The 23,146-nt window shown below is 39.8% G+C and overlaps 1 protein-coding gene and 1 pseudogene across 5 annotated transcripts; one reads left to right on the top strand and one right to left on the bottom strand.

The window, feature by feature from the left end:
- The first annotated feature begins 961 nt into the window (after nucleotides 1-961).
- On the top strand, nucleotides 962-2,934 carry LOC148879791 (pentatricopeptide repeat-containing protein At5g15340, mitochondrial pseudogene; annotated as a pseudogene). The gene is made up of 3 exons (XR_016104330.1): nucleotides 962-979; nucleotides 1,106-1,229; nucleotides 1,966-2,934. The product of XR_016104330.1 is annotated as a pentatricopeptide repeat-containing protein At5g15340, mitochondrial pseudogene (transcript).
- A 1,032-nt stretch (nucleotides 2,935-3,966) lies between these two features.
- On the bottom strand, nucleotides 3,967-22,926 carry LOC148879790 (uncharacterized protein At3g49140-like). Of its 4 annotated transcripts, none has more exons than XM_088961480.1 (11): nucleotides 21,917-22,926; nucleotides 21,731-21,821; nucleotides 21,431-21,659; nucleotides 21,167-21,269; nucleotides 20,988-21,055; nucleotides 20,733-20,906; nucleotides 20,484-20,609; nucleotides 18,684-19,013; nucleotides 17,625-17,777; nucleotides 4,985-5,080; nucleotides 3,967-4,267 (listed from the first exon to the last, which is right to left on the bottom strand). In XM_088961480.1, exons 1-11 carry the CDS (start codon nucleotides 21,996-21,998, stop codon nucleotides 4,163-4,165), a joined length of 1,557 nt encoding a protein of 518 aa, XP_088817606.1. In that variant the 5' UTR covers nucleotides 21,999-22,926; the 3' UTR covers nucleotides 3,967-4,162. The 4 variants fall into 4 exon arrangements, with proteins under 4 accessions (XP_088817606.1, XP_088817605.1, XP_088817607.1 ...); XM_088961479.1 differs by having other exon boundaries at nucleotides 21,905-22,844; XM_088961481.1 differs by lacking the exons at nucleotides 20,988-21,055; nucleotides 21,167-21,269 and having other exon boundaries at nucleotides 21,905-22,844.
- Nucleotides 22,927-23,146: the final 220 nt, after the last annotated feature.

The following is a 23,146-nucleotide window of genomic DNA, read 5'->3' as shown; positions in this document are numbered from 1 at the left end:
GCTCCACTGTGTTTCGCGGGCTACATGATTATACTGAGGTAAAAAGTTGGAGGATGGACTACCCCTGTACCCCGCGAAAAAATCAAGTAGGAACAGAGGAGAGTTGCACACCAGGTCAACTGCGCTATACGGCCCATAACACGTAGAGCCGATCCAGGCGTGCGGCGTGCTTCCCTTTTCAGAGTGATACACTTGTACCCAAGTGTTCATCGAAAAAACAATACTTCAGTATTACCAATTACCAAATCCATGTACTGACCCAACATCTGGATCTGGATGGTCCGAATAGAGAAGTTTATCAAAATTGTAACTCTTAGGCCATGTTCGTTTTTCGTAAAGTGGAGAGGGAAAGTTTGTAATCAATTGTGGGACCCATGCTAAGTTTTATCAAAATTGTAACCAATTTATCTGCTTCGAATTTTAAATTTGTGTGGGACCCATGCTAAGTTTTATTTTCCCGGATAATGATACTCTTACGACACTCGGGTAAATTGGTTTCCCGAGTAGGGTAAACAAATAAAAAGTAATATCTCAAAATTGCCCCCACAAGATAAGAGTCCCTTCGACTTTTTTTTCCCAGATCTCGGCTCTGTGTTTCTCCTCTCACCTCTGGGCTCTGCATTTCTTCTCCTCCATTCAGATTTTCTCCTCTCACCTCTCGGCTCTGCATTTCTTCTCCTCCATTCCGATTTTTTCCTCTCACCTCTTGGCTCTGCATTTCTTCTCCTCCATTCCGTTTTTCTCCTCTCATACTACAACTCTCCCACTCCTGTCTCCCTTCAACTATCTCTTCTGCCTCTCTCTCTCTCTCTCTCTCACACACACACACACCAGTCACCACCGCTGCTGAGTTCAAAACGGCAACTAGTCGCCATCGCAGTGATGCCTCTCAAGCCCTAACATAACCCGCCGAAGAGCCAATCTTTCCCTTTCATCACCGCCAAACAAAGGACTTCCTTGAGTCGTCTTCAAGAGACAGGTATTCTTCCGTAAAGGCATCAAGGCCTCCTGCAGGTTGTATTCCACTCAAACATTTGAGCTTAGTAACTTACAGCAGAAAACGAAAACTGTCGTGTCCGCCGGTTTTCGCTTGCTTGTGTGGTAGGAGAGCCGCTAGCTGTGTAACGGCTGCGGCAGCTCGATCAATTGCTGGGTTCACGGAGTCTGTCAAGTATGGTGTTTCGCTATCGCCAGTTCCAAGCGGCCACTCCCTTGCCTCAGCTCGTTATGTGAGTATGTCTTCTGAATTCTGAATTTATCCACCTTCATTCTTCTTTGAATGTGAAAAGGAAAGGAAAAAAGGTTGGTTACATAAATCATAAATGGATGTTATCATGGAAAAGGGGTACCGGATTTTGCTTGCTGTCGATGAATGGATGCCGAGGAGACCCAAAAATCCCAATCAGAACTGTTGAGACCAGGACTTTCCGGTGGTTGAAACACTAGCGATGGCTATGGAAAGTCTCAAATTCAAACTGATTGTTTGTATGCTTGATCAGTACTGTTGTTTATGATACTATTTTTATTGTTTTCCAGATTTTGTTACCAAGACTATGGAGATTATGGTGGGTATGGTACTCCTGGAGTCACTATCTGCCCTTATCAGGGTACTTTTCTTGCAGAGAGCATGAAATGCTGTAGATGTGTCAGTTGCAGCACCTTTTAAAGGAGCCAAGGGGCAGAAAGGCCTCATAGAGCGTCAACTGGGACTTTTGGGTGCAAAGCCAAAGCCAGATTAATGCAGAGGCATGCTTTTATTGAGTCCGTAGCTATCTGCTTATATACTCTGACCCTATAGTTAGTTCAACTCCATTTTTATTGAGTCCAAGCTTCTATAGTTAGAGGTGTCCTTTTAGTTAGTGAAACCTGAAGTTTCTAGCCTTACCATAATGCAGAAATTTATTTAATCCATTGTTCTGCTTCTGTATGTTTTTATTGATTATTATTTTTTTTCTATCAAAATAGGTGATTAAGGGACTTGACGAAGGGACTATGAGCATGAAAATTGGTGGAAAACGTCGACTCTACATGTACTGTTGGAATGCCATGATCTCTGGACTTGCACTTCATGGTTATGGCCAAGCTGCTGTAAGACTATTCGATGGTATGAAAGACAGACACATAAGGCCTGATGATATCACCTTTGTTGCCCTTCTAAGTGCGTGTAGCCATGCAGGTTTGGTTGAGGACGGCTACCAGATATTTGAGTCCATGGAGGACTTTGGGGTCCTTCCCAAGATGGAACATTATGCGTGTATGGTTGATCTTCTGGGTCGTGTTGGTCTCCTTGACCTTGCATACAGTTTCATGAAAGCCATGTCGTTTGAACCTGGTGCAACTGTGTTAGGTGCTTTGCTTAGCTCTCGTCTGGTTCATGGGGATGCTGAATTAGCAGAAACTGTATCAAAGCATATCATCGACAAGGCCGGTTGTCTGAGCGATGGAGAATACATGATGCTGTCTAACATGTTTGCATTGCATGGTAGATGGAAAGAAGCAGATAACTGGAGAAGAATGATGAAAGAAGCAGGGATTAGTAAAGTTGCTGGTTGTAGTACTATAGAGGTCAATGGTAGAATGTACAAATTTCTGGCCGGAGACAGAGAAGGTGGTTAAAGCTAGCTTGACGACATCAAGACCTCAAGAATACTTGATTAGAAAAGCTGGGTTGCATGAGTTCCCTTGATAGTTGATACTTGATATCAGCATATTAGCATCAATCATAAACATGTCTGATCCAGCTTCCAACATCTTTCAGCTCTTCTAATCAGCAAATCAACATCTTCAACAATTTCTGTTAAAACAAAACAATGGTGACACCAATAAATAAGTTATAGGTTTTGGATATCTGAGGCTAACTGTATTGTGAAACAAAGAGCACTTTCTTCAATGTGTTTATTGAGGCTGAAGTATCCATTATACAGTTTACTAAAATAGCATACATGCAGGATATCTGAGGCTAACAGTCCAGTCACTTGTTGCCTTAGCTTTTCTATATCAAAGCCTTACAAAATGCTTTGATTTTAGACCATCTGATAGCCTTTCCAATTATCTATTCAGTTGTCAATTAATTCTTATTTCTTTTTTCTATTTTTCAAGTTTTAAGTCTTAAATGCCTAAAATTTGAGCCCAAAATAATGGCAGATGGTGCTTATTTCTATCGTTCTAGAGGAAAATTTTGAATTAGGCTCAAATTGGGTTTAAAAGAAGAGGTAGCATGGTTTATTTCCAAAAATTTTAAGGGCATTTAAGACTTTGTGACATGTTTTTCATGTCCAAGGGTAAAATTGGAAAGAGATGAAAAAATAACAATTTACCCAAGAAAGTAGGTGTTGAATAAGGACATGGGAAAATAAGAAACTTCATTTACCTAGATAAACAAAAAAAAGAACATGGGTAAATATATTTCCGAAAAAAGAACATGGCCTTAGTCCTTTCAAATTCTCTTCAAATAGTACTTCACTGGTACCCGATATTATATAAATCCCAACGAACAATAAATTGGGAACTGATTTTGATTTCCAAAGGTAGCTTCGTACCCCGAAAGTAGATACTAATCCTATTTACACAAAAATTCAAGGCGAAGATGTTTTATTTAACAAAGTTTTCTATTCTTCCTTTTCTTTTTGTTATTCCGTCTTATTGAGACCTGCTATGCTGTTGCAGGAAATAATACGCCGGCTGATTCAAGGAGTGAAACGTAATTAAAGGAAGTTGGGAAAGGATGATCAACGCGAACAATGTCCTCTGTTACCAGCCTCCGACCTCTCAAGTCTCAACAAGAATGCTTTGCTGGTCAAAGATCTTGATGTTCATTATGTAACTTGTTCACAGTTCTATTTTCTTTATCAACATCTCCGTTTGCAAATTGTCCAATTGCTCTTCATTTAATTGTTCCCAGCTTCCAACCACGATAGAATTGGCATTTGCTAAAAACAATGAAAGTAAAATATAGACAGCGAGAAGTATCGCAAAAACTATGACCAAATAAATGAAAGGCAATGGATACCCAGCACCTTCTGTATATATTTCACATAAAATACATAAGATGCGTATCATTTCAAGGAACAGCTGACCTGACAGATTCGATTCAGGGACCCATAAATTACTAATAAAAAAATAAAAAAAAATTAAGCAAATGGAAATGTACAACCCAATAGAGTCAGCATTCCTTCTGGTGGGCCTGTTGCGGCTTTGGTAATTTGTGGTGGATCCTTGGGAATAATAGTTCACGAAGTTGTCTCTCAGCACTATACTCTGAAGTGGCCTGCAAATAAAATTCATTCTTTCATTTACAGAGATAACATTTCAAACTCCTGTCCCCAAAAATTTCGGATATGCTAGGCTCTTCAGATTCATAAGATCATAGGAACAGGAGCTAAAAAATCAAATTGTAAGAAATGAATTTTACATTGAAGATGACATACCAATAGGATTACAATGCAATCTAGCAGTCCTGAATTGTGCATCTACCAGTTTCTGGTCAAACTGATAGAGACCCAATCCATACTGCACTTCGTGTTAGGATAGAGATCTGTTACCAACACAACGCTCCCAACAATCACTGCAGCCACACATTGGGAACATCTCCCTTGTCACTCATGAGGAGATGTTCCCAATGTGCGACTGTGATGGATGGTTGGGACAGTGTTGGGAGCAATTGTTGGTAGCAGATCGTAACTCTTTGTATTAGTTCATAACACAGCTTACTCACAACAAACAATCAAGTGAGTAGCATTGTTGGCTGTTAACTAACATGGAGAGTGAACGGGCTCCAAGAGAACTTTCCTGAAAGTATAACATTTGGTTTGAGTCTTCTTCATGATTTTATCCGAAGCAGAAACCTCAAACTTACAAAAGGAAACTTAAGAAGACCCCTTAACTGAAATTGCCTGACTAGGGTGTTTGAATTCAAAGAGATTACAGAGCAACAGAAACTTCAAGTGCATATTAGATATAAAGATTTTTAATCACCAAAGCATACCCGTGTCTTAAAAGCAAACCGCAATGTCTGGACCTGTGTTCCTGAGCAAACCCTCAAATCAAAACCAAGACTATCTACACCAACAAGCGCTGCCTCCTGTATCAATTTGCAGAAACAGTCAATATCTAAGATAACCGATTCCAAAATTTCATGTACTCTAGGAAAATTCAGATTAGGGTAGATGTGCAGTTACTCTACAATACAGGCTCATAATCAATGTTTTAAAACACAGAGGCGATGCGAGGCATTCCACTACCTAGAGGCGTGAGGTGTAGTTCAGAACGCAAGAGGCGTAAGCCTCCTCAAATAGGAGGGGGGTTAGGAGGAGGAAGGGGGATTTCATTTTTTTCTTTATTTTTAATAAAAAAAAATTATATTAAGAAGAATAAAGATGCATAACATTAGTTGAAAGGGGGGGTCTTGTCAAATTGGGGGCGAGCTTGCTTTGCTCGCTTGCCGGAGCGGAACAAGACCCCCCTAACTCAAAAAAACAAATTAGACTGCATCGAAAAGGGGGCGGGGGGGTTCGCCCCCCAACAGAAGGGGCAGGGGTCAAACCATTTACTTTCCCCTTATCTTTTCTTTCCCTTTCCTTTCCTTTCCTTTTTATTCTTTTTTCTTTTTTTTCTGTCTTTTTATATAAGATGCGCATGAGGTGTACGCCACTAGCACGCCTCATGAAAAAAGCGCATGAGGCATATGCCTCTTGCACCTAAGGCATACGCCTCAGAGGTGTCAGCGCCTATGGCATACGCCTCAGGGCGCTTTGGGAGTGCCTCGCCTAGCGGCGCGCCTCTAGGCATACGCCTCCCACACCTTTTCAAACATTGTTCAGAATGCATGTAACCTTTCTCCTAGGGATGCAAACAAATCGGATCGGATTCAAATCAGGGCATATTCAAATCCGATCCGACACTGTTCATGTCGAGTCCGATCCGATCGGATCTGATAGGACTTGATTTGAATTCGAATTCTAACGGTAAGTTGGATCCTCTGATCTGATCCGATCTGACTTTAAAAAAAAATTAAAAATTATTAAAAAAATAAAATATACTAATTTAAATAAAGTAAAAACAAAAAATACAAGTATTTTTTTAATTATTTTCATCATATATATACATGTTTTTATAAAAAAAAATGTAACAAATTTATAAAAATACAATATAAAAATATATTTATAAATAAATGAATAACATATATGTATATATATATTTATAAATATATAATATATATCAGATCAAATCTTCTCGGATCGGATAGGGGTGATCCGAATCTGATCCGTTCCAAAGATCTGAACAGGGGTGATCCAAATTCGACCAAATAGGATTGGATCTCAGATCAGATCACGATCCGATCCATTTTCACCCCTAAACTTTCTCCCCCTCCCTCCCTCTCTTCTCTCGGCCCTAATTGGGTCAATTGGGAGCTTCCTACATGAAACTATGTATTTCTGCCACATTGAGGGGTCTTGTGGTCAATTCAAACCATCTGCCAGATAAGGTACCCACTGGATTGGTATGTGTTTAATCCCACTGTCCATCACCCTTATGTTCCACCCACCTTGTATTGGAGCTTTGCCCAGTTGATTACAGTCAGTCATTTTTTAACATAAAGGTTGTCCATAAAATAAGTCTATCTCGAACATGTCACAAGGTCGGTCAAAATTTTCCATTGACATAGGATGGGAAGAGGAAAACTGCTATTCCTTTTAAGATCCAAACTAATTTTCCATGTAGAAGATTCCTGGGTTATTTCGAAGAGCTCACTAAACTCAACTGGCAAACCCACAGTATACATTCATGCATGTGTGTATTGGAACAAATTTGCTAGTTGGATCATTTAGTGAGAAGTCTAAACAACCCAGGAATCTTCCACTGTTCCATGTGGCAAATTAGTTTTGAAGTTGAAGAGGACTCTCCATGTTCCTCTCCCCAACCTATGTCACGAAACAATCTTATGTGTAAAAGACGTTGACATACAGTCAAAATAAGCCCATCTATGGGTACCTTTTGAATTAAAAATTGAAATTTAAAAAATCTGGATTGGCCATAGGATGATTTGGACTGTGAGAATGCAAGCATGCACTATGTCTGATCCAGAGTTCCCCTATCCGATGGCAAATCTAGATTGGTTGTAGGATCCCTAGAGTTGCATAAATTGGTGGGGTCATCTACAGAGCTTCCTTGCTTGACCTGAATATACACATGTACATTGTTTGCAGAGAAAAAAAAAATTTCTTTCCAAAACATTCAAACAACATGAAGGGTTCATTTCTTCTTTTATGATGACTGGTGGGTAATATTGCAAGTCCCCAACTACAAGTCACATGGCTCTCTTTTGTTCCTGGAGTTAACCAAGCCAAACAGCCACAGGGCAGGCATCATTTCTACACATTACACTTCTCAGAGTGGTACAAAATTTTACTAGTCTCTTTTTTTTTTGTTTTTGAAAACTGTAAGGTAAGTTTTGTTTTCAATTGAAGTTTTGATAATAGAAAATCTATAATATTTATTAATTAATTTATTTCGTCAAATAATAGGAAACCTGCAAATATCAGCAATAAACAGAACTTGATAACAAAGAGTTCTGTTTTCTCTTTATCCTCCTAGCAAACTGCTGGGAATAACAATTAGTCATCTGTTGAGATCTCTAAGTAATATTAAATGGTTAACAGGTTTCAGTGAGCATTGAGACATGGACACTTTGGAAACAAAGTCAAATAAAATATAAACTAAGGGGCTGATCATATGAGTGGTTTTGTTTTGAAAAACAAAAAATACATGTTGGTAAGCACCATCTTGGTGTATAGATCTCTCTAAACCCAGTCATACCACATACCATAACAGGAAAATTCTAGTGAGGGAGCCACTTGGCCATTTTCCACTTTAAATTCCTGTTAAAGACCTCAGAAGCCCCAAAACATGCAATTTCCATAAGAGCTCTAATAGGAACGAAAGCCCACACTCAGGACCAGGCCAGGTTGATACAGCCCAAGCCCAAGCTCCAAGGGACTTGGCCAAAGGCCAAGGGGATATAGGCACATGATACCACCACTCAAGTTCGTATATTCTGGAAGGCCACATCAGTGTAATTAGTTACTCGGTGTTTTCCTTCATGTGCTCTAAGAGAGTATAGATACTGAGACAAGTGGTTGTCTACTTGTCTATAGAAAAACTAAAATAACAATTAGTCCACAGTTTCCATATGAGATCCAAGAGACCAAGATTCCCTTGCACAAGACCATTTCCAATGGCACAAGCTGCAACGTGTATGTAAACAAGGATAATCAATAGAATATTTCAAAGTGTACTTAATTAGTAACAATAAGTTTGGTTGAAAAGAAAAAGAAAGGCAAAGAAAATCTAAAAGAGAGTAACTTTCCTTAGTTTGGTAAACAAGGGAAACCAAAAGACAAAAGAAAGTTGAGGCAAGATAGGAAGGTAAGTTTTCTCTTTGACTTCTTGTACTTTCTCTACATAAGGTAGAGAAAGCAAAAGAAAACAGTGAAGAGAGTGAGAGGAAGCCAAGCTAGCTGTCAGCACCCAATTTTTGGCTCAGCTCCTTCGCTTTATGCCTTTGTTCTCGATCCCAAACTTTAAAATCATTGAGATATGTCAACTACCATATCCCATCCCAAAATCATGACAATCAATCATAGAAACTGATAAGCCCCAAGGACCAAACCTAAATTCCTCACAAGATTCAACAACTTAATTTACGTTTCAACTCAAAATCTCTAGAGTTGATCATCCCATTGGCAAATATTCCAACTGCACCAAGAATTATAATCTTGATGATCAAATCCCTCTCAGTAATTCCAAAACCCGAAATTAACTCACCCATTCAATTTCAACCGTAAATTCCCTCATTTCCTTCCGAAACTAGCAAGATTCCAAGTTAAAACCTTAATCTAAGCTAAATCTTCCAATTCAAATATCTGATCAAAGATCCATCTTTTCCATCCAATCTAAGATGTTTAGTAATGCCTACCCACCAAATTTCATCTTGAGATTCCCTCATTTGACCCACCATCAAGCAGAGATTCTATTTCAGCAAATCTCATTGATTAGAGCACATCATGCCATGGATCTCCATCATTCCAGATTTATTTGACCAATTGGACTTCACCACCATGTTCAAAGACCCAAAAAACCCCAATATGTCAATTTTTACGGCCTAACTCCTCCATTTAACCGTTAAACTAAAAAGATTCTAGTGCTCCAGATTAAATCACCCTTAGTTGGCCTTGATCTAGGGTTTTAGGGAGGTAGTGGCTGATGGCATTCCTTCACATAATCCCCTCTAAACATTTGGACCAATCAGCTTGCTCCTAATAGGCCAAATAAACCCAAAAACCCCAAAATAACCCTTCTTGGACCTAGGAAGTGACATAAAGGCCATTATGGCCATCTCTAATTTATGTTTTCTGCCATTAGCATGCCTAATTTGAGCCCTTCAAGGTCAGATACGAAAACCACTTCATTGGGGGGTCAAAAACCCCAAAATCTCTTCAATCTTTCATGGGGAACCATCGACAAATGATGATAGGAAGCTTTTATAAGCAAAATCTTCGAGATTTCACACATGGAGAAAGCTCTATGAAGTCTTGGACGCGTGGAGAAGAAGTTGCAGACGTGGTTTGCTTTCTATCCTCTATAAATCATGCATTTTTTAAGGGAAAATGGGAGAAAAACGAAGGGAGAGCACCCACAATCAGAGAAACTCGACCTTGAGTGAAAACATATCCAAACCCTATGTCAATGGGAATCCTAGGGTTTTGACAAGCGTCCAGATCACTCCAGCTCTCCCAATCTCGTCCCTAACTTATAGCTAAGTCTAAGAAACTCTAAAATATACATTTCCTACCATCCAAGAACGTTTGGAATCGAACTACCAACGAGGATCACCTTCAACATGCATTTTAGAGTCCGTCTTAGTTGCTGGAAATTGTTTGTCAAGGCTACACTCGAGAGGTAATCTTCTCAGCTCATCTTGTTATTGTTTTTGCTTGATTTTTAGTAATTTTATTTGATTTCTAAGTCATTTGCTTGCTTATTATGGTGGTAAGTTTGAAGGAATTTAAGGTTCATGGAAGGATTCTTTAGTTTTATCAGCCATGGTACTTAAGGGATCACTAAGGGATGGCCGGTCAAAGGTTGAAGTGAACTGAGATGGAGACGAGTTGAACTGAGATGGAGAGAGGTCGAAGTGAAGGAGTTTTCCAGAAGGTGAACCAGGTGGAAAACTGAGTTGAAGGTTAAGACCAAGAGGATCTTGTTCGATCTTGGAAGGATTTATTGATGGAGTAACCTATTCTATCAGGAAAGAAGGCTGGAGGAATTTTTTAAAAGTATACAGGAAGAGATTTGAAGTTGAGTTGAGAAGAAATGAGAGAGGATATCACAGAGTTTTTTGACAATAGGAGACAGATGGTATGTATTCCAAAAGGGAAGGAGGTCCAAGGATGGTTGGCTGTTGCAGACAAATTACAACAATATTTGTTACATATTGATAGTGGCTTGAACAAGGTACTAGATGCAAACAAAAAGGAGTCTAGCGAACATAACCATTCGAACCAAATGGTAGTTGACGAAAGTGATGAGGTGCAGGAAACTACATAACAGAGCTCTTCTCTTTGCGGAGAAGCAATTGCTAGTTCGATGGGGGTTAAAAGATTCTTGATTGAGGTGGAGAAGAGTATCTGGGAGAGAAGAATGGTGTTAACAGCTAATAAAGAAGTGAAGGATTGGAGGAAAATTGCTGGACACAGTGGTGTGCAACCTAGGAACAAAATCCGATGTAGCTTTGAAGCCTTTCTTTGATAGGAAGGCAATCATCGATGTAGGTGATGGAGAGTGGGACTTCACTACGTTCAACTCTGAACAGGGATTGCTCCAGCTCCAAAATTGGAAGCCACTTTGTAATGAGATGGAACACACCACTAGAAGCTTCACGCTTAAATTGTTTGATCTTCCGTTTCATCTTTGGAACGAGCCGAACCTGGAGAAAATAGTGAGGTTGATGAGAGGAGCCTTGGAGGAGATTAATCTTCAAGATTTATATGCTGCTGAGGCTATTGCAGGGGTGAAACCAGAGTTGCTGCCCAGATCCATTGAAGTGTTCTCTGATGGTTTCTGGTATCGTGTCTGGTTGATTTCAGAAGTGGAAGCGACTCTTTGGGGAAGAAGAACCGAGGTTGAAGACGCTGATGTGGCGGGCTGGTGTACACGTGGCTTACAATTGGTGGTGAGGAATAGTGGCGAGCAGAGAAATCTTAATGGGGAAGCTGAAAAGTTGGTAAAGGAAAATCAAGGGTTAAGTAATATATTTAAGGCAAAGATTTCAAAAAATTTTGAATTAATAGGAGCGAAAGAGGCCCGAGCTTCCTACGCTGACGTGGCCAAGAGTGGTTGTGGGTCGATTAAGTATAAACCAAGAACCGTTTGCTCTGAACCAACCGGGAGTAGGCGCGATTCAATCCTTGGTGTGAAGACCAACCCACGTGATTTTTTAAGTGATCACGTGGGTTGGGTGAAGAAGCCTGCGACTGTAGACAGTAGTCTGTCTATCTTCTTCTCCAACGAAGGTAGCTGGGGCTGGTTTCGTACAGTCACAAAGGACCGATCTTGGATCAAGGCGCCCTTGGCAATGGGCATCTCACTTAGATGCAGAGTCGGTTAGTGCTGTCCAGTCCTACTCAGACAGGCCAAACCCAAGGTATGCACGAGCTAGTGTGGATGAGAGGGAGGCAGTGGATGAAGATTGGGTGGCCTGCATTGTGGAGGAGGTTGAAGGAGAGGAAGAGTTTGAAGATTCGACCAGCCTAGGAAGTGTAGGGGAAAGGAAATTGCAGTTAGAAGAAGTTGAAGCCACATTAAATCTAGAGTGGCTCTTTACAGAAGATCCAGAAAACGGAATTAATGTTGGTGTGAAGGCTCGATCTGATAGAGAAGAGGAGGCCAACGTAGCTGAGCACAGACAAACCCACGGAGATGGAAACTTTTGCTCACAACCAGAAGTTCCATTGCCAAACCAGAATGCTAGGCAGGTTATTTGTAAGGAGGTTTCTGAGGCTTCTCAGCGGCAAAATAGAACCATCTCAGTAAGGGGTAAACAGAAGGGTGTAGGAAGTAATCTTTGTGTTGTACAAGTGAAGGGAAAGCTGTCTGTTCAGAACCAAGCCGAGGACACAAAAAACATTCACAATCCAAAACAATGAATGACAGGAAATATTATCAATCCTTGCAATCCCACCCGAAATCAGAAAAACTCAGGTATCTGTGTCCATTCGTTTTGTGTTACTAATGATTGCTCTTTGTCTGTTGTGCTAGATTCCATTCCCATTCCAGAGGACGAAGCACGTGTTGGAGAAGAGGGAACAAAAGAGAATAGTAGAAGTGGAGAGGCTATTGAGAAAGGTGAAGGGGAAGAGGAGGTAATGGAAAGAAATGCAAGACTTTGGGAAATTTTTAAGAGGCTATTGGATGAGTTTGAGGAAAATAACATACAGAAGGAGATGGCAGGTGGGTTAAGTGTGAGGGTACAAGTAAGGAAGGAGGATCCAATAAGCAAAATGTAAGGGAGGTGAATAGTGAGGATTCTGTGGCAGCATTTGTGGGGAAACTTGAGTGTAATTTGAAAGATCCAAATGATCTTAAAATTTTCCTACAAAATGAGGGAGGTAAGGTGAGGAAGAGAAAACTGAGTAAGGCTGAAAGATTGATGAGGGATATTGGAGGAGACTGGGTGTCAAAGGGGAAAGAAGGAAGGGGGTTAAGTAATGATTTACAGGAATGGAGGGGGGGGGGAAGAAAAAAGAACAAAATGAAAATTGTCAGATGGAATATTAGAGGGTTGGGAAGTGCTAGAAAAAGAGCAGTAATTAAAGAGGCAATTAAGAAGATAAACCCAGATATAGTTATGCTACAGGATTCTAGAGAGCAGATTTTGATGTTAGGTGGGTTAGGAGCATTTGGAGAACTAGGGGAGTCAGTTGGGCTACCGCACCTTCTTGGAGGTCTGCAAGGGGTATAATAACATTATGGAAGAATGAGGTTTGCATAGCAATGGAGTTGATAGGCCAATTTTCAATTTCATTAAAGTTTAAGCAAGTGGAGGATGGATTCGAGTGGGTGTTAACAAATGTCTACGGGCCTAATGATTATAGAGAGAGGAGGAATCTAAGGGAAGAGTTGGGGGATATAAGGGGCTTGTGGGATGGACCTTGGTGTTTAGGAGGTGATTTTAATGTAATTAGGTTTTCAGAAGAAACAAATAATCCTAGACAGAGGGTGACTACACGCATGAGAAAATTTAATCAATTTGTGGAGTTTCTTGAACTCAAAGAGATTCCTTTGGCACATTTACTATACATGGTCCAACCTACAAGTGAATCCCATATGCTCAAAGCTGGATAGATTTCTTTTTTTAGTAGATTGGGAGGACCATTGGGGTAGTTTGATTTCTAGAGCACTTCCAAGGGCAACTTCAGACCATTGGCCTATTATGATTGGTGAAGAAGAGTTGGGAAATACAGAGCCTGCCCCGTTCAGATTTGAAAATATGTGGCTACACTACCTGGGTTTTATTAATGGAAAGGGATGAAGTTCCATAAGAAGCTACAATTCTTGAAGGTTAAAATTAAGGAATGGAATAATTTAGAATTTGGGAGGTTAGAATAAAGGAAGCAAGTTGTGATTGCACAACTAGAAGATTTTGATGTGAAGGAGGGGAGGGGTTGTATTACACAGGAGGACAAAGAACAAAGGTGGAAATTGTGAAAACAATTAGAGGATGACTTGCTCAAGGAGGAAATTAGCTGGAAACAAAAGGCAAGGTGTAAATGGTTGAAGGAGGGGAATAGGAATACTAAATTCTTTCATGTTTTGGCAAGTGGGAAAAGAAGGAAAAATTTTATCTCAAGTTTGGAAGTGGAGGGGATCACCTTATGTAATCAGGGTGAGATTGCTAGGGCATTTGCAAACCATTTCAGATCTATCTATAGAAAACATTTAAGTAATAGGGTGTTGATTGAGGATATGGAATGGCAAAACCTAAGTTTAGAAGATAGGGAATGGTTAGAGAGAAATTTTGAGGTGGAGGAAGTAAATGAAGCAGTATTTTCTATGGATAGGTCAAAGGCTCCAGGCCCAGATGGTTTTATGATGGCATTTTATCAAGACTGTTGGGAGATTTTGAAAGAAGATTTAATGCCAGTCTTTGATGAGTTCCACAGAAGAGGAGTGATTAATTCAGGGTTGAATTCCACATTCATTGCTTTGGTTTCCAAGAAGAGAGAAGTCCCTTAGGATTAGACAAGTACTCAATACCATTATATCAAATAACCAAGGGGCTTTTGTGAGGGGAAGGAAAATAATCAATCAAATACTTATAGCAAATGAGTGTGCGGAGGACTTTAAGAAATCAAGGAAAAAGGGTGTTGTTTGTAAGCTAGATTTGGAAAAAGCTTATGATTTGGTAGACTGGTCCTTTCTGTTGGAGGTGATGATCAACTTTGGGTTCAGAGATAGATGGTGCAGGTGGGTTTTAAGGTGTATTAGGACTTGCCACTACTCTATTTTGGTGAATGGAACGGTGGTGGACTTCTTCCCAGCTTTGAGGGGAATAAGACAAGGAGACCCCCTTTCTCCTTTCTTGTTCACCTTGGTTGATGATGTCTTAGGGAGATTGATCTCTAGGACAAATTCTAGAAGTCTAACCAAAGGGTGGAGAGTAGGTAGGGAGAACATACCACTCACACATTTGCAGTTTGCAGATGATACGATTTTCTTCTATGAGGGAGGGGACATGAATTGGATTAGGAATTTGAAACTTACAATACAACTCTTTGAGCAAACGTCGAATCTGAAGTAAACTTTGATAAAAGTTGTGTTGTAGGTGTGAATATGGGGGAAACTGAGATCCTTGCGTGTGCAAACATTTTGGATTGTTAAGTGTGGAATTGGCCTCCAGTTGTGGAGAGGTTTGAAAAGAGACTTGCATCTTGGAAGGAAAACTATCTATCTCTTGGAGCAAGAATCACCTTAATTAGGTCTACTCTAGCTAACTTGCCCATTTATTACCTTTCGGCTTTTAAGGTGCTTGCAGGGGTGGCTAGCAAGTTGGAAAAGCTAATGAGAGATTTCCTGTGGGAGCCAAGGAAGGAGGAGAAGGACCATAGGGTTAAATGAGAGAGGGTGTGTAGGAGTAAGCAAGAGGGAGGGCTAGGCATTGGGAACATAAGGAAGAGGAACTTGGCTTTACTAGGGAAATGGTTGTGGAGATTTTCATTGGAGAAGGAAAAACTATGGGCTAAGAAAATTTGTAGTATTCACAGGCTTGCAGAGAATGGTTGGGACTCTAGGATTCTAGCTATGTCTACAAGAGCATCACCTTGGAAATCAATCCAAGCTATTTTGCCTCTGCTTTCTCTTTGGATCATGTATGACTTGCACTCAGGTAACCTCATTATGTTTTGGGAACATGTTTGAGTTGGGGAGTCTCCTTTGAAAGACCAATTTCCAACCCTTTTTGCAATATTCACCTTAAAAAATGAACCAATTGCCACATTCCTTGTTCCTTTAAATTCAAATTCTGGGTCTGGTTGGAATTTGGGTTTGAGAAGAGCACTCAGGGATACAGAATTGGATAGTACCTCAACTCTCTTGTCCATTCTTGATGGGGTTTTCTTGGAGCCTACAAAAACAAATAGTAGGATTTGGACTTTGTCTCCTTCCGGATCCTTTACTTGTGCCTCCTTTTTTAAAGCCCTAATACAACCGGTAATTCCTATTGGCTTGTCATTCCCTGTCAAGGAAGAGTGGTGTCAACCTATACCTCCGAGGGTTGGGAGTTTCTGTTGGGAAGCTTTCCTGGAAAGAGTTAACACACGTGATTTACTTCAAAGAAAAAGACCCAATAGCCATTTATCTCCACACTGGTGTGTTCTTTGCAAAACTATTGGTGAGTCTGGTTACCACTTGCTAATATCCTGTGTTTTGGCAAAAAGTATTTGGGAATGGTTTACTTCTTTGTTTGGGTGCAGGTGGATCTCCCCAACAAATGTGCAAAGCTTGTTTTCCTCTTCTTCTCTTGACTGCCCAACAAAAAGATCAAGAATCATGTGGAGATGTGTGATAGCTGCTGTTTGTTGGACAATATGGGAAGAAAGAAATTCAAAGATCTTTTCAGAAAAGGAGAGAGGTTTGGAAACTATGCTAAAAGTGATTCATATAAGAATAATACATTGGCTGAAAACACTAGATGAGTTCACAGATTTTTGAACAGATGATATGTTAAGAAAATGGAAAGAAATTGTTAGGTCAGTCTCAATTAAGAAAACCTTGAATCTCACATGGAACACTCCACCTCCTGGTTTTATCAAACTAAATTTTGATGGCAATAGCATGGGGAATCCAGGGCTTTCAAGTATTGGGGGTGTTAAGAGATGAGAAAGGTAATGAAATAGCTATGTTCTCTGGTCCAATTGGAGTGGGAGACTCTTTAAGGGATGAGGTGTTAGTAGCTTTAGAAGGGGTACAAAGGGCTAAAGACCTAAATGTCAAGAAATTGATTATAGAGGGAGATTTTGTGATCGTAGTGGACTGGCTAAAAGAAGACACTTCTAGATGTGGAGCTATAGTAATGAAAAGAGAAAGTTCAAATGGCTGATCAAGAATATGGAAGTTCAGTGTACATGGGTAAAGAGAAATGCAAACTCCTTTGCTGATGGATTAGCTAGGCAAGGGGTTAATAGGGTGTATAGGTTATGGGCTCAGTTGTAATTGTTGTTTTTATCAGTTTGGGTGCATTCCCAACTTCTGGGGAGTTAAGATACCTTAGCTCCTTTTCTTTGTAAGTTTACTACTATTTAATGAAATCTATTGTTATTAATAAAAAAAAAAAGGTATTTAAGGGAGAGAAGAGAGGGGTTTGGGGAATTCAGTACCCACTCCCTGAAAACATCCCCATTAAACCATGGTTGACATTTTTTTGAAGAAATTGTTTTCCATGAACTTTACAGTCCTTCGGCCCTTCCTTGTGTTCTAGTCTTGTTTGTTGATTAAGTAAATCTAATTTGTTTCCTAGAAGCCTAGATAGATCTCAAACTGGGTTGTGTTTGCAACTAAGGAGAGGGGTGCCTAACCCCTTCCCTCCCCTTATTCAAAGAACTCTTGAAATTCTTTTTCTAGGCCAGTGAAAGAGTAGAGTCCCTATTTGTCTAAAAATCTGAACCGTTCAACCTGAAAAGAGGACCCATTTCCTCTTAAACAAAAATGGGTGGTGACTCTATTGGGCCGACCATGAGCTTTTTGGAGCTCACACTAGCACTATTCACTCCTAAAAGAAAATCTTTCTTTTCTTTTCTCTCATGTTTCTCCACAACCAAACACAATGTAAAGATACTTATAATGCGGAGTTTCCCGGTTTTGTGGGGACATATAGTTTAAAATTTAGTATATTCAAACACACAAAAATTGAAGACTGGTTAACAACATGCAAGTTGTGCATTGGAAATAGTATAAACCTCCAACTGCCATGGAGCACAAAGTGACTCAATGACCCTTCATTTCTCATAAAAATACTCAGACAATTGCCACATGAGGTACAGAAACTTATTCCAAAGCACAGAATGCAGTACCTCCACTTGAACATTCTTGCATCTCCAACAGAGAGATTTTAAGGCTTCTGTGATCTTTTCCCCGCTAGCTTTCAGACGGGATAAAATTTTCGCTGATGAATGTGCAATAGCATCTGGCTTAGCTTCCTGAAAATCTTCTATTGCCACAACAGTCTGTAGGGAGGTCAAATGGAAAATAATGTTCACTGTAGTTTTGGAGATTGAATACATTACATACAAAGACATGTCCAATAAATGTAAGTCAGCAAAGAATTTATGATATGTAAAATAGTTAAAATACATACAAATGAATTAAAAACAACAAAAAAAGATAGGCTTCATCATTGATATCTAGACTGGAAGGAAAAAAAAATAGTTCCAAAAAGTAGAAATAGCAACAATTGGGAACAAGAAATAACTTTTTTGTAACAAGATAATTTTAAGAAGCCTGTCTTTTTTCTTTTGATAAGTGGCAAAAAAGTAAATGCCAAATCCAATCCAAACCTCACAAAAACCTGGATAGCCGGAGCAAACATTGGGTAATGGCCCTTAAGTAGGGGTGTCAACGGTATTCGAAAATCTGATTTTGAATTCAAGATTCAACATAATCAAATTAAATTTGGGTATGACCTAATTTGGTATGATAAATATCCGAATTCGACCAATCATTTAATTCTTATATATAATATATAATATATAAAATATTTAAATATTTTATATAATTTCTATATAATATTTAAGTTATGTAAATAATTTATATATTTATATACATTATATAGATAAAATATTTATTTTATATATTTATTAATTACCTAAAATAATTAACCGGTCAAATTCAAATCGAATTCGAATTCAAACATTGATTTTCAATATCCATCGGGTGTCGAATCGAATTTTCTAATCGGATTCAGATTCGATCCGTTTACACCCCTACCGTTAAGATTGGATTACCAATAGAAGATACAAAATACATTGTCTAATTTACCATGCATGCTTTCAAAAAAGATGGTCTGATGTCGTAAGTAGTTAACAAAAGCAATTAACTACTGTCAAAAAGAAACTACAAAGCTCAGAACATGCCTGGTTTCCATGTGCCAAAATCAGCTGAATCTTAACAATCTCTAATTTGTAAAACGAAGTCCTAGTTCTTAATCTTTCATTTTTGTCCAATTCCTCTGCCACTGGATAATCTTCAGATGTTGACTCACCATTAGCCATGCCAATATCTTCCAGTTTATTTTCTGCATTTTCCTCAACCTGATTATTTGAGTTATCATTTCTGCGCTCATGGCCTGGTATATACTTTTGGATGAAAGAACTCTCTTCATTAAAGGCAGGTCTTAGAAGGCCTTGTATAGCAAGACCAGCCGGAGGTTGTTCCATGCAGTCCACAGGAAGATCAGATGCAACCTAAACAAGGAAACACAAATTTAGGGTGACAGCAAGAACCATTGCAAGCAGTAGACAAAAGAAGAAAAGAAATAAAATGAAGGGTCATAATTTTTTACAAGGATATTTCTAGGCTGTTTTTGGTACTGTTGGTGTTTAAACCTGCAATGCTTTGAGTTGAAACAGGCTGCATTTGGAAGTGCATAAACACTGAACCAAAGTGAATTTGCACTTCAATTCAGTTTTGCAGGCATTTGATGAGAATACATTTTTGTACTGAAAATGACAGCAAATTTGTTTTTTTTTTCCAGCATGTTAACATTCAAAATGGGAGGAAACTTTACCTCCAAAAAATGGATGCAAAGTTGGTCAATGCAAAAAAGGTAGATCAAAGTCTTGGAATTTGTTTTTGTACCCATAACAACCAAATACATTTAGTGAGAATGCAAAACCAAACCAATTTGCATTTTCATGAAGCACATAATTTGCATTTGCACTCTTACCGAATGCAGCCTTAAAGCACAAGCACTATTGTTTGTACTTGAACCCTACTTTGTAAGAAATGCATGTTTCTCATCCATGTCAGCACATCAGTGCCACATCAGTCAGGGTGTTGAGACTTTGCTTCCTAGGAAGCATCAAATTGATGTTTCTTGAAACACCCTTAGCATGGATTTCCATGTGAAGTGTTTTATGGGCATTTTAACTTAAAGCATCTCCAATCAAACAGAAAACTGACTGTTAACTCAAAGTGTCTGTGTAGCACTGATATGGCAGCATATTTATACTTCAAGCGCCAATGGTACCAAACAGCCCCTTAGATCTAAGTGTAAGGGGATGAACTTATATGTTGTGGATATGATAGTACAGAATAACCACAGACACATCACTGTGGTGACATCATCACAGGATAACTGTGGCCACCAACAATAGTTGACTGCAGACATCTCCTCTATTCACAGAAAAAACCACCGTCTTTAGACGCCAGACACAGACAGATGCCAGGCCACGGCAAAGCAAGCTGCTGATCAGCGGCACAAAAGCGAGGCCTGCAATCAACAAAAGCACCATACAGGCATGCGAGACATTCTGCATACGACACATGGTAAGATAATAGAAGTGAAGGCCGTTACAGTCTGTGCAGGCTTCTAACTGGTCACCCACCATAGAATCTAATGTGTGTCCCTATCAAATCAGCCTAGATGTACAAGTTAACTGCCTTGAAAATATTTTCTGGAGTTCCTCATTCCATGCACAAATGATCCCTCTTCCTCTTCTATTAATAGCAGTCCCCTTGATGGAGGAGGGACAGACTCTCTCTTTCCCATTAATTCCTCCCTCCATTAGCCTTTGTTTACCTCCATTAGGGACTGAGCCCTAATCTATGTCTCCTTCTCAACTTCAAAGCCTAGACCACCACCACCACTGCCTTAGGATAAGATGATAGGATACTAAAAATATTAATCAATGTTACATACTCGGTTAACTAACCTCAGCCAGCCTTTTAGCAAAATACATTGGATGAGAAGAACGCATTGTCTCTAATTTTGCCCAGTCACCAAGTGTCACATCAGAATCCGATTCATCTTCCTCATCTTCAAGAATTGCAACCCAATCCTATGAAAATTAAGTAGAAAAAAAAAAAACAGAGAATGAAAACAAGGAAAATCTTAAATAGTAGAGTTGTTCCATAAATAGAAAATCCAAAATGATACCACAAAATCACAATTATAACCACACCTTTTCATGGTTATCGTTCTCATCTTCATCTTCATCTTCATCCTCATCCTCATCAATATCATCACTATCTTCTTCTTCTTCTTCAGCGATTTCTTCAATGCCAAAGTCGATATCAGATGCCATCAGTTCCATCTCCCTAAGCATTTCCATAGTGTCCAGGCCTATAATCACTTGCTGCATTCAATATCGTGATTGCCAGTGAGACATTTTGAGAATCGGTCAACTCATAAAAGATCAGAATCCAGAAGTTTATACCACATAGTTATTCTCAGAAGTTAGAGTTTGCAGAATGTCTTGATCTTCATTCACCTGGAAATAAAGATCTGGAACATGCCCGTATCATTTAAAAGTTCGATAAGGAAACCGAGGATATCTATGCCAAAATACGCCATGACGAAACTTATTTATTAAGAAGCATGATTAATCCTACTTACTCCCATGTTCATCAGTTACATAAGGCAACTCGGGCCAGAAGATGTTCTCGTGAACTTCATCATTAACCGATAAAGAAAACATGAGAGTTGCTTTGCTGTTTACCTACACAAGGAGGAACCTCCATGACTAAGAACTATATGAGCCAATCATGATTATGTTTCAAACAGAGTAACTAGAGTTATCAATACAATGTGTATCTAGTGAAAGCCCTTTTTATAACATGCCAATAAAGTTTTTTTCTGGATACAGAGAGCTTGTAGTACCTCAATTATGGTTCTAGCAGTTTCAGCGGCAGTGAGACATGCTTCTTCACTGTCGTCCTGCAACGTAGGCTCCGCTATCTCCTCAAACGGATGGTAACGAGGCTTCCCATTCCGGTCCGGATGAGCAGAGGCCGAGCCTGCGTGGTTTGCTGCTGCCCGAACTCTGGTTTTCAAGATATTGTTTCTTGTTGGGAGAGAACAACCATCAATGAGCCTTGGAACTCTGTTCCTGTAAATCAATTTCACAGCTTGTGAGCTCCAACTGAAGCACGACCACCGGAAGCAGTTCCAGAAAAGTACCAGGGTACATCAAGACTGCCGCCGTAAGACAGACGACGGGAAGTAATGTGGACGCCGACGGGGTCTTCGGAGCTCCATATGGGACGATAATCTAAGACCAAGAAATGTTCAAAATAAGAAAATAAGATATACAAAAGGAGAGGTGGATTTTGAGGATAAATGAATAAAAATTACAGAAATAATCACTTGCTATGCCGCCAGCGGAGCAACAACCGCCGATTGTGGTGCCGCGAAACCCCATCGCCACGGATGATTCGATCATCATCATTTATCCGGTCTCTCTGTAATCTGTGACGGTGGCGCTTTCTTTCTTCCAGTAAACAAGATAGAGAGGTGCGGAGGTTGGGTAAATTACAAAGACCCCCTGTATTATGGGGTCTGTGACAAAGACCCCTGTACTTTGTTTTGAGATAAAAACCCCTTTATACTATGACCGTAAGATAAAAACCCCCTTTCGTTAGTTTTCGGTTGAAATCCACCGTTTTAATTCCTATACTACCATTATATTAAATATTCAAACAATTGGGAGAAAAGCACTCTTCATCTTCCCCGAACAGCACCCCAATTCCTGCTTCTAGCCTTGGCCGCCCAGAAAACCACAGATCCATAAGAGCTCTTCAAGCTCTCCCTCCAAGTTGCCCTTACCGAGCTGCAGAAGTTGTTATCGGCTTCCAAGATCAGCGACCTCAGGACATTGCTCAGCGCGGCAATCACGAACGAGCAGTCCTGCTTGGACGGGCTACAAGAGTTGAACAGCACCACCGCTGCAACAGTGCTTGAAGAGTTGAGGGTAGCAATGAAGAACTCAACCGAGTTTACAAGTAAACCTGGTGGTGATAGATTAGGTCGTTCGTGTCAACAGATTAGCCGAGCGGAGCGGCGCTCAGAATGATTCTTTATGCATTTGATGCTCAGAATGCCGCATTTGATGACTGCAATCAGTATGCCGTATTTGATGCTCAGAATGATTCTTTATTTAAAGTGGCTTCAATTTCATTTGCACTGTGTCTGTTGACTGATAGAGTGCTCTTCTGATCTCTAATAATCACGCCATACCCGACTGATTCATGGATGAGTCTCAGAGAAAAACATGGTTTCCTTGGATTACTCGGTCAGGGACCATCCCTTCAAGTCCTTGAACTTTTAATATAGAAAATCACTATTAATGGAGTCTGAATTTACTGGGCCTCAAAACCGACCACCACCATCACCAATTTTTTAAAGCTGGATTGCATGTGGGCCTTTAGCTTTACTCGACCCATCATACGACAATGAACAATGTATGTATGACCAATCGGATCCACAGAACCGTTTCCTGCAGCAGTCTCCGGTCACCAGGGTGCATGGACGAGATAGAGTCTTCAAACTGGGTTAGGCAATCACGCAGCGTGGCCGAGAAGAGGATCGCCGTTGACC

The sequence above is a fragment of the Nelumbo lutea genome, chromosome 1 (genome assembly GCF_056320005.1).
Source record: "Nelumbo lutea isolate HS-2025 chromosome 1, American lotus-T2T, whole genome shotgun sequence".
NCBI lineage: Eukaryota > Viridiplantae > Streptophyta > Magnoliopsida > Proteales > Nelumbonaceae > Nelumbo > Nelumbo lutea.
The sequence above is the reverse complement of the archived record's forward strand: the minus strand, read 5'-3'. Positions and strand labels throughout refer to the sequence as shown.